This window comes from Podarcis filfolensis, assembly GCF_964270895.1.
Source record: "Podarcis filfolensis genome assembly, chromosome: 6".
In the NCBI taxonomy this organism is placed as follows: domain Eukaryota; kingdom Metazoa; phylum Chordata; class Lepidosauria; order Squamata; family Lacertidae; genus Podarcis; species Podarcis filfolensis.
Window position 1 is genome coordinate 76,121,976 of NC_139609.1, and position 11,871 is coordinate 76,133,846.

At 43.1% G+C, this 11,871-nt stretch overlaps 1 protein-coding gene across 1 annotated transcript in view; it reads left to right on the top strand.

Annotated features, from left to right (window-relative positions):
* TOP1 (DNA topoisomerase I) overlaps window positions 1–10,663 on the top strand; it is a 73,115-nt gene extending 62,452 nt beyond the window's left edge. Inside the window, exons 17-21 of the mRNA XM_083618577.1 lie at window positions 1,698–1,812; window positions 3,602–3,729; window positions 7,093–7,187; window positions 7,787–7,936; window positions 8,112–10,663. Of these exons, the coding sequence (XP_083474703.1) occupies window positions 1,698–1,812; window positions 3,602–3,729; window positions 7,093–7,187; window positions 7,787–7,936; window positions 8,112–8,214 (591 nt within the window). The 3' untranslated portion in view covers window positions 8,215–10,663. The remainder of the gene's footprint in view (window positions 1–1,697; window positions 1,813–3,601; window positions 3,730–7,092; window positions 7,188–7,786; window positions 7,937–8,111) is intronic.
* The last annotated feature ends 1,208 nt before the right edge of the window (window positions 10,664–11,871 follow it).

Genomic DNA, 11,871 nt, shown 5'->3' on the forward strand with positions numbered 1-11,871 from the left:
ATTCTTGCTGTGATTATGGTTCCCTTTACACTGGCTTGGGAAAGGGTACAATTTTTAACAGGCTGCTTATGGTGCAGGCAGTTTTGTATTTAACAGAGGAGTTCATGGAACTGAAATCTGCCCTCGTAGAAACTGTCATGTAGCAGCAGTTTGAGAGAAGGATGTGTGATACAGTACTGCAGGCTTGTTTCTGTTTCTCTATTTTAATTTGGGGTTTGGTTTTAGTGCTGCATCACAATTGATTGCATTCCTCTTTCGTTTATCCTATAAGCTGCCCTGAGAACTTTTTGTTATAGGGTGCCCTGTAAAGATTGAAAACACATAAAAAATGTGTAACACAAGCTCCATTGTTTACCATCGGGATTTTGGGCTTCCACTCCTATCAGCCCCAGCTAGCATGGCTCATGGTCAAAGATGATGGGAGCTGGCTGTAGTCCAAAGAGGGCCAGCGGATTGTTATTCCCAGCTTACCAGTTCACTAAATCCGCTTTCAGGCATTAATTCTGGGAACACTGAGTATACTAGTGGGGCTGGCGGGTGGGCGGAAACAGGCTCCACCTCTAATCCAGGCATCCCCGAACTCGACCCTCCAACTGTTTTGGGACTACAACTCCCATCATCCCTAGCTAATAGGACCAGTGGTCAGGGAGTTGTAGTCCCAAAACAGCTGGAGGGCCAAGTTTGGGGATTCCTGCTCCAGTGAATGCATATAGATGGAGGCAGAAACACTTTCCCATGATCTCCCCACCCACCAAGCATTCATAAGTCCCTAAGTAAGAGTTGGAGAAATGCATTGCTCTAGGAGGTGGAATCCAAAAGGTTCACCACACTTTAAATGCCTGACATCATATGGCATTGGGTGGATCCATGCCTTTCGGAAAGCAGCAGGGATCTGGTTTTATTCCAGAGCTCCTGAGTGCAACAATGTCAGCAGTGCCAAATTTAAACAGTGCTGAAGGTAAGCTGCCAAAAAAGTGCACTCCCAGTTGTTCCTTGGCAGCTGCCTCTTCTGATACGCATGTGTCATCAGGGGAGTGGCAAGGAGGTGTGACCTGCCAAAGATGGCCATGTGGACCAAATTGGCTCACCTGGTGGGCTTTATTTGACACACAGGCTGGAGGTGGTCTTTCACCACCACCACCACCACCCCCCAAAAAAAAATCATGGAAAGGGTTTAAGACTAGGTTGAATAGATGAGTTTGTCCCTCTTGGAATTTAGTTGGAGTATCTGTGTCACATGAAAAGGAAATGTGTCTTTCTTGTACAAAATACCCCAGCCTCCCTAACTGCAGACTCTACCTTTTCGTTGCAGTAGTAGTAGTAGTTGTAATATTATCTGCTTCCATGCCATGCCCACAACCATTTTCCCCAGTTGCATCTGTTAGGGTATCTGCCCCTTCTGCTGAATTGTCATATAGCTCATAAGTGACCTGCCAGATGCCTATGGAAAGCCCAGATGCAGGATCTGAGTGCAGCAGAGCCCTTCTCACTTGAGATTCGCAGCAACTGGTATTCAGAGGCATACTTCCTTGGACAGCAGAGGTAGAACATATCCATGGTGGCTACCAGCCACTGATAGGCTCATCCTCCTACTTCCCATCTCCTCAAATTACGAGAGTAAGGAGGGTGCACAGGTTGAGGTGTTCTACTGATGAATGCTGGAATTAATTTAAGCCTCCTTTATTTCTTCCCCTTAGACTAGCATCTTAAATAAGCATCTTCAAGACCTTATGGAAGGACTTACAGCCAAGGTATTTCGAACGTATAATGCCTCCATTACGCTACAGCAGCAGCTAAAGGAGCTCACAACTGGTAAGAACTTTTTGGATTAGCACACCTCATACTTTTCTGTTTCTGGGTTGATTGTAACATCGATCCAAATGCAGGCTTAAGAGCCAATGGCTGGAAATTACTTGGGCTTCTCCACAGTTCCATGTTCTGTTCAGAGGCAATTATTTTTGAACCACGTTGAACAAAGTTCCAAAGTTGCTGTTGTGGCTAGCTGACCTTCTGAAGAGGAAGGAACTGAAATCTGTGCCTTTCCAAGTCCATTTCGGATTTGAAATGTGCCCAGCAGTACCTTGAATTAGGTCAGAGGCAGCTTGTCAGCCAGTGCCAAGTGGCGAAGAATGTCAAAGGAGACCACTTAATTCTTAAAACAACTGTGGTTTCCAAGAGATCTTCAAAGGTGTATTGAAACATTTCAAATAGGAACGGTGTCTGTGACTTGCCTTTGCTAACCTGGTGCCCTCCAAATGTTTTGGACTACAACTTCTAGGAAGCTGTACAGAACATCTGGATGGCATCAGGTTGACAAAGGCTGCCCTGAATTAGCCAGACCAGAGAGAAGAAGACAGCTAGCCAGGACACTTGGTAAATTTCTAACAGCCTTCAAGGATTTATTTGGTTCCCTTAGACAAGGGACGTGGGTGGCGCTGTGGGTTAAGCCACAGAGCCTAGGACTTGCCGATCAGAAGGTCGGCGGTTCGAATCCCCGCAACGGGGTGAGCTCCCGTTGCTCGGTCCCTGCTCCTGCCAACCTAGCAGTTCGAAAGCATGTCAAAGTGCAAGTAGATAACTAGGCACCGCTCTGGCAGGAAGGAAAACAGCGTTTCCGTGCACCGCTCTGGTTCGCCAGAAGCAGCTTAGTCATGCTGGCCACATGACCTGGAAGCTGTACGCCGGCTCCCTCGGCCAATAAAGCGAGATGAGCGCCGCAACCCCAGAGTCGGCCACGACTGGACCTAATGGTCAGGGGTCTCTTTACTTTACCTAGTTCCCAAGAAAACCATTATAACCCATCTCCCACCACAGTGGATGTCTATAATATGCACCTCAATCAGATAATGTTCTGTCCACAATGAAGGCAGGCTTGACCCTGGGCTTCAAGGCTTTGCCTGATAAAGATGTTCTGTTTGTGTTGTCCATATAAATGGATGGTGTGCCTTTTTAAAATCCAGCATGCCCAGGCTTGCAGAGAAGGAATGCAAGAGGCAAATAACGGTTAGATCAGAGACCATAGATAACTATTGAAATACAAGGGGTTTAAACTGAATACTGGAGATGATACACTAGAATACAAGTTGTAATCATTAGCATTCTCATAGCACTTTAAGGTGTTGAAGCCTGCATAAGGAATGTAGAAATCTGCTTTGCATCTACCCCCAGTATTACTCACTCCATGGTCTCAGGCAGAAACCTTTCCAACCACATGCTCTCTGATTCTGTTAAGCAGAGGTGCCAGGGATTGAACTTGAGATCCTTTACATGCAAAGTATATGTTCTGCCACTAAGCTGTGGACTCACCTCAAAAGAGCAAGTCTTTCTGTATGCAGTCATCCCTCTGAACTCCATTTCTCCCCTCTGCTGCCTGAGATCCTTAACTAGAGATGCTGGGGGCTGAACCTCAGACCTTCTGCATGCAAAATATGTTATTTGCTATTAAGCTACAGCCCCCAATCCCATTATAAGCATGTTACAGATGGCTGAGAGCCAAGCTGCTAATTTTTCTTCCCCATGAAAAAGTGAAATTATCCAAGAAAGAGCTAGACTTTTCCATACAGAAATGCAAATTTCACTTGTTCATTTTAAACTTTTCTAGCGGATGATAATGTCCCAGCAAAGATCCTGTCTTATAACCGTGCCAATAGAGCTGTTGCTATTCTCTGCAACCACCAGAGGGCGCCTCCAAAGACCTTTGAGAAATCCATGATGAATTTACAGAGCAAGGTAACTGACTGCTTCCTTTCGTTAAAACCCAAACCAAGACTTAGTTTGGCTACCTCTGTTACTTAGCTGACCTGTGTCAAGCTCTCCTCTAACTTCACTAGTGAAGCTTGTTTCTCTGATTTTTAGAAAGACAAACCTGCTTGATTTTATTACACAAAATCATTCTTCAAGTCCTTCCTGTTTCTGACTGAATTGCACACCAAGCAAGTTGCCTTTTAGTCCTGGAGGAGAAATATCTATAAAGCATCTCTAGTGGGGTCACAAAACATACCATAATTATTTTTTTGCTCCTGACAGCTCTCTGATGTTATGATGCATTTTCCCATCCTGATTTACTCACAGGACACTGGACAAAATCCAGAGTGTCCCTTACATGACCAGAAAGCATGTCTTTCAAATAAGGACAGTCTCCTTAACCTCCTGGCCCATTTCCCATTCTGCTTGAGAGGGACCACCAACTCCCAGGAACAGTTTTTCGGATTGTTCAGGAAGGGTGAAGGTGTGAAAGCCCCTTTGTGCAAGCAAAATTCTGCTCCTGGTTTTCTGGATCCTACCTGTATTTAGACACTCTTGGGGAAAGGAATAACTTGATTTAAAGAACAAGAGACTAAGCTAATGATACATATGCTTGGGAGCTTTCCTGAGGATTCTCTGAGACATCATAAAGATCAATGCTGAAGAAAAGTTTTATAGTTGAATTTGAAAGCTTCTTGACCAGTTGACCTCAGGGAAGACTTCCAGCTTGTCTGCACAAACTGCCAATCACATGGCAAAGCTGTATTTGGACTGTACCACTTGAGACCCACAAGTGGAGAAATCATTTGAGTGAATGTTTTTTCCAGGTTCCTTGCATTTAGAAAATTAAATAGGCAGGCAGAAAGTTTCAATCATAGTAGTTTCTCTGATGTGCTCATTTTCTATATCCACATTCCTGGAGAAAAGCTTGAACGTGCAACTCTTCTCCCACCTGTAGTCTGAAGTGGTCAGATCCAAAAATTATTTTACCGTGTGATGAACTATTTGTGTGGCTCAGGCCTTATTTTTCTAAAGTATTCTGTGCAGATTTCTATAAAGGCTATGACTTTCTCATTATCTTGTGAACTTAAAGCAAGTTCCAAACAGATAACTTATTCCATGTCCATGGCTTGAGGATAATGGTGTGGTTTAACACAAAATTATCCACCTTCCTCCTCCACAAAATTGCAAGCCTACCTATATCGAGTATATGATTATATTTTGCTTGACTAAACCACCCTTTTACTTTTCAGGTTATTTCTGACAAAAACCCTGAGGTCATTTTGGTTAGGTTGGTTTACAGCCTGAATCTGTTTTATTAATCAGTGGGGTGTTCTTTTTGGCTTTCATAATATCTAACCTGGCTGCTTCAGTTGTTAGGACTGACAGCTTTGACAGAATGATAACGACTTGTTTGCCTTCAACTCCCCACCCCCCAACTCACCTGTCCCATTATTCTTAGCTGAGCTGAACAATCTGTCAGTCACAGCTTAGGCGAGTGGAGCTGCAAACCTTCAGCTTCAGATCATCTTACTTAGTTTGCCGCAGATCATACAGCTTCTGCTTTTCATTCCTTTAGAGCAGAGATGGGGGACCTGTGGCCCTACAGATGTTGCTGGGCTGGAACTGATGGGAGTTAGCATCCAAGAGCATCTGCAAAGCCATAGGTTCCCATGGCTTTAGAACAAACCCATTATTGCTTGGGCTGAGAAAGTTTCCTGACGTGACCTAGCACAGGGCATCTGAACCTTTAAATAGGCAGTGGGGATGATGGGAATTTTATTTGGAGGGTTCCATCTATATGGCTTCATGCACTTCTTCCCCAGTCACCCATTGACTATTTGTATTGCACACTTTGTTTCCTGAATTCCATTATTCATATGAAGGGTTGCAAGCTCTATTTTGTGTAATTGTACATGTAAATCTTTGCCTTAAAAATTTCCTGAGCCCTAGCCCCCCCCCCAAATCTAATAAACTTGCAACTCAGCAGGGTCTTTTGAGGGGCACTCTGCTCAGAGGATTCTCCTGCAAACTTGGCACAGAAGCAAACTTGGCACCCCAGCCAGGGCTTCTAGTCTGACAGTGCATACTGTTGAACTTGTGACACATCAGATATTTCTTGGATAAAACCTTGAGTCTTCTCTGGTTGGCCTGAGAAGCATCCATCTAGGCCCAGGGGGGGAGATATGTGGGCCTCCAGATGTTGCTGGACTTAGGCTCCCCCATCCCATCACGCCTGAACTTTGGCCATGCTGGCTGGGGTTGATGGGAGCTGGGAGTCCATCAGCATCTAAAGGAGCACAGGTTCCCCACCAATGAGTTGTGTCTCCTGATTTTCCCAGGCGTAACATGTGACTTGAATATTTGTATAGGCTATCCTCACCCTAGTGCCTCCTTCAGTTTAGTCCTTGCCATTGCCCAAATATGACTTTTTCCCCTCATTTCCTTCTCTTCTCTGGCTTTGGGCTCAGGTTTACTCTATTTCTTTCATACACTTTTCTCCCTTTGCCTTTGAAACTCAGCATTTGCCCATTCCTCTGCAGATCACAGCAAATGCCACTGTGGCATCCAGGAATCCACTAACATTGACATTATTGATGCTGCTGTACCAACATAGTTGTCTGCATTTATTCTCGCCTGGCTTTACAATTTAGAGCTGTATGTATTTGTAAAGGCCTCCTTCAGAAGAAGTATTCTCTAGAACATTCAGCCTCCACCTTAGAGGATCATTTATATTTCTTCAGAACCTGCACTTAGATCTCACCTAGCCTCCCCAAGTTGCTCTATCTCCCGTGGCAACCTAAGAAACAAATAATAGCTCACATACCATGAATGGGCTTTCTAGGCTGGTACGGGACGACAGCTACTGCCACACCATTGTCTGCCATGATGGCTGCCTGATGTACTCTTTGCTTCAAGCTTAGTCATGGATCAAACTGCACAGAGGAGCTTGGGTGAGGAGATTATTCAAGTCACTTTTCTCTGCTTTGGGCAAATCAATAGAGACAGCCCTCTAAATGGATATCTTCTTATGCCACTCACAGTAAGTGAATCAATGTTCCTTTCTAAGTGCGGTGCCATAAGTTTGGTATCTAAAGTCCTGGTAATCACTTCTGCAAGTTTGATCCTTGCATGCCTATCTGAAAATGTAAATCCCAGCCAGCTCTTCTATGAAACTTTAGTCAAGGTTAAAAAAAGGCTTGTTGGACACCCAGTGAAGTGTGTTAGACAGAGACTCTGCCTTGGTATCTAGAACTCCAGTGGAGACAAAAGTCTATTAGCTGTTTGCAGCTTGTCAGCTCCACACCTTCCATCTCCTGCTTTCTGTTTGTGTTTTGCCTTCCCTAGATTGATGCCAAGAAGGAACAGCTGGCGGATGCCAAAAGAGAACTGAAAAGCGCCAAAGCCGATGCCAAGGTCCGAAGGGATGAGAAATCTAAAAAGTAAGTCACATTGCTGTGACACTCACGTGTATCCAAACACTTCTCCACGGCGTTCAGGGAAACCAGCTTTGCACAGAATGAGATTTCTGTTCAAGTGGCTCACCTTGTCACTGGGATGGTACTATATGAAGGGAAGAAAAAAACCTCTTTACTTCCTGCCTAATTTTATACATCTCTGCCATGTCTCCCCTTACTTGTCAGAAAAAAACCTTTATCACACAGTGCGTAGTGGCTACCACAGTATGTAGTTTTTAGACTGCTTTAAAAAGAGAATCAATAAATTCATGCCTGTTGTGAAAAAAAGCTATCAGTGGCTACTAGTCATGATAGCTGCAGCCTTTCTTCAGGATCAGAGACCACATGCCTCTGAAACACCAATAACTGTGGAGCAACTGAGGGAGAGGGCTGTTGTGTTCATGGCCTGTTTATGGGCTTCCCAGAGGCATCTGGCTGAGCACTGTGGGAAACAGAATATTGGACTAGATTAGCCTTTGGTCTCAACTAGCAAATCTGTTCGGGTGTTCTTCATTCCCATAGAAAGAAAAGCCATTTATAGTTCCCACCTGGAAAAAAAAGTCTTATCTCCTTGTCGCTCACAGGACCGTAGAAAGTAAGAAGAAAGCAGTACAAAGGGTTGCAGAACAGCTGATGAAATTGGAGGTCCAAGCTACAGACCGGGAGGAAAACAAGCAGATTGCCTTGGGGACCTCCAAACTAAATTATCTGGATCCTAGGATTTCTGTTGCCTGGTAAGCTCTTGCCTGTTGGGGAAGAAAGAGTAGCCTCCATCCTATTGCCTTGCTTCAGTCTTTGAAAGGAAAAGAGGCATTGGTTCTGCTGGGTTTTGTAGTTGTTTGGCTGTACACACCTCTTGCTGTTCATCCTTTTTATTCCTCTCCCTCTCTCTCTCTCCCCTCTCTCCAGGTGCAAGAAATTTGGAATACCTATAGAGAAGATCTATAACAAAACCCAACGGGAGAAATTTGCCTGGGCAATTGACATGGCAGATGAAGACTTTGAGTTCTAACCTGATTTTAATGGGCTGAATCTTATGAATGAGAAGGGGAATAGCCTGGTTTTAGGGAGATTGATAAAACTGTGAGCCTTACTTGTCCTTTATATTTGGGGGAGGGGAGGGGGGTGTCGGGAGGGGAAAGCGAGTGTCTGATGAAATACCCAACATCTTTGAGAAAAGATAGGCCTGGAAATATTATAGAGTTGCTGAGCCAGTTGTCCTATGGACAACTTATTTAAACCTGTTTCAGAAACCCAAATTCTAGCTGTATGGTTTGTGTTTTTGTCTCTGGAGGGGGAGGACAAGTGGATGGGGGAATTTGTTAACCTTCTGCCAGGCAAATTCACCATTACACTGAGGAGCTTGGAAATCATTAGCTACTGTATACAGAATCCAATGAGATATTGGTGTGTTTTTACAGTTAGGGTTTTGCAATAACTTCTATATTTTAATAGAAAATGGATTCCCTTAATTTCCCGCCCCGTCTCCCTCAATTAATTTAACACAACTGAAGCCCTCTCAGCACACTGGCTCTGGCCACAACAGTCATCATGGAAACACCCAGTTGTTTTCATTTTTACTTGCCACCATCATGGTATTGAAAACCTATAATAAAAATACAACATCTCTTCAAAGCAAAGCATGATGGGAAGATCCTTCCTGACTTGAGTGTTATTTTCTTTTTCTTTCTTTTTTTGTTAATGTGAATTTTTACTACTTTTAATTATTTTAAAATATTTAAGCTTTTTTTTCTTCTTGATCTTAAAGATCATGTAGATTTGCAGGGGGTAGGAAGGAGTGGGCTGGGGAGGGTTGATGCATTATGAGTACAAATAAATTGGTAACAAAATGTTTTCCCATCATACTTTGTTCTGAGTACATAATATATATATATATAGATATATATATATCAGGAATATCCACATTTGTGGGTTTTGTTTTGCTTTTTTTGGCAGGGTTGTTTTTCTTTTCTCCCTCCTTTTTTTAAAAAAAGAAAACTCCATCCTCCTCTCTTTTACTTGAAAGATTTTATTGTGTAAAAAGAACTTTCACAGGTCAATAAAATTTTGAGGGAAGCGAGCTTTGGTCCAAAAAAAAAAAAATTAAGATCTTAGGTCTTTTTATTTTTTTTCTTTTGTAATTGTGTACAAAAACTTTAAAAAAAAATTAAAGCAGAATTTTAATGTGAAACCTTTTTTGCTATAATCCATTAGTTTTAGAGGCATTGTTAGCTTAGTGTGGTGCAAAAACAAGTTTCCCGCAGTCTTTCCTCAACAAGTATCTTCTATTTTTATCATGAATCCCCTTTTAATCAACTGTAGGTTATTTAAAATAAATTCCTACAACTTAACGCAATGCCAGCATCTGTGTGTTCTTGTACCCAGAGAGCTGAATGGCTGGCTGCAGGCCAATAGCTGTCAGGAGATGCTTTGGGGAAGGATGTGGGGTGTGGAGGCGCTCTAGGATGAAATGCCCGAGGAACTGTGGATCGGAGGCACAGTCAAGATTCCATGTGGCCTTCTACACCATAGACATTGGCAGCCAAATAGTAGATTGCCAGTTCTCTGGGTATTTTTATACAGTGCCTTGCATGTTGGATCCTACATATATATCAAGTTATCTAGGGGCAGCCTGGTTCTGAAGATTTCCCTCTAGCTCCAATCCACAGCCAGAACAATTTTTTCATGGCTGGTTCTTGGCACTCTTCTCTAGAAGCAAACAAGGACAATTGTTTAGGAAGGAAGCGCTGTATTCTTCAAGATGACTGTAGCTATACTTTTTATAGAGATCAGACCATTTGCTTTCTTGACTTGGAGAGCCTCAGAATACTGCATCTTCCATGTGTCTTGCTTTCAAGAGTTTGGAGAGCTAAGGCATTCTCCAACATGAACTCAACGCTAGTCAACCTGCTTTGACAGAGTTGACTGGTATGTCATCTTGTGCCTTTGTACAAAAGACAGGACACATGTTCACTTTTCTTAAACTGGCACTTATGGCCTGCATCAAGAATCGGGTATGCTTGAAACCACAAGAAATTGGAGCCTCAAAACCACCAATATTCAAAGGTATGGATAATTGGAAACACTAGCCATACACATCTAACCACATATAGCTGTCAGATCTTGGGTAGCACTCAATTTGCTGTATTACAGGTGCTAATCTGCATTCTAGGACCATTGACCTTGCTGCTGTTTGGCACTGCCACTCCAAATGAATCAGGCATGACAGCAGCCCCTAGGGCCTTTTTAAATCCCCTTTTGAGGTTGGTTTATCTTAAATTTGCACATTCAAACCAGATACTGAAATGAATGTTTCAGAATCACAGGTTATGTAAACAGGTAAAGGTAAGGAGACTCGTATGTATTCTGTATACCTGCCTCACCTTCCTACAAATTCCATTTACATAGCAAGAAAATACTGGCCCTGTGAACAGAATAAATTTTTTATACAAGTGTTTTTATGCATGCATGCTCGGTTTGATCATTTTGCTTGTTAGTCAGAATTTCATAAAAGGCCTAGAGTAGCCTTCTCTAGGACAAATGAAGGCGGTATAAAGAGAAGCTATAGACAGGAGATCTGTCCACCTCTTGACCACTGGAACTGGTTTGCTTTGATGCCTTTTAATAAAAGGGTTCAGTATATTCTCCTTAGCAGTAATCTTTACAACATTCGGATAAGGTAGGGCAATACTTCCATGTTGTAGATGAGAAGTTATTTTAATCCTTATTGGGGTGTTCTCCTACAAACAACAAAGGTTCCAAATCACATAGGAAATTTACATGCATATAGCTCAAACCTTCCTCCTCCCAACACATAGAAGGGGCACGGCAGAGGTGGCAAGGTCAGCAAGTGTGGGCAAGTCTCTTTCAATCATTTTGTAATTGTGAGGCATCCGGACAGGGTTATAGCACTTTGCCTCAAGCCACCCAGCCAGTGACTTCACAGCTCACACACTTATCCACTGCTGTGCCAGATTTCACTTGGTACACCATGATGAATATATTCTATCACTGTGGTTACTCATCACATTGCCCAATGGGCTAGCAAGTGGAATTGCACCTTTATGCAATGCAAGTAGCAACCTCAAGTTGCTGGCATGGACCTTTGGACTGAACGGAGCAGTTGACATGGTTTATATTTGGGTAATTCAATAGCGATAGTGAATGTCCAGGGATGGATGGCGTTGGAGTGCATCAGCTCCCCATCACTCCAACAGCTTTAGCCAAGGTGCTGTGCTCATCCCTCTGTTTCTAATGGGGAATTTCTTCCCAGTTAGCTTGCATCTAACCACTGCATTAGAAGCATTTAGCGAAGGTTTCTACCTAGCTGTGTCTTTCCCACAGTAATAACTTCAAAAATCTCCTTTGGGAGATCCCCCTTCCCACCTCTTTTTAACTTTAGTGGTAAATTTGGTGAGAGCAGCAAATATGTAAGTTCTCTGAAAACAGCCTTATGTCTCTGAAGTTGTAACAATGTTGCCTATTATAAACACGTTTTCTATTTTTACATGTTCTCCCCCACTGACTCCAACCGCATCCCATCTTAATCAGATGCGTTAGATTATTCTGTGCCTGAAGTTATTGACAGGAAGCTCAGAACAAGCCTGTAATCCCAGGGGAGTGTGTTTCCCACCAGGGGTTCCCTCCTCCTTTTGTCTGCATTTAAGGC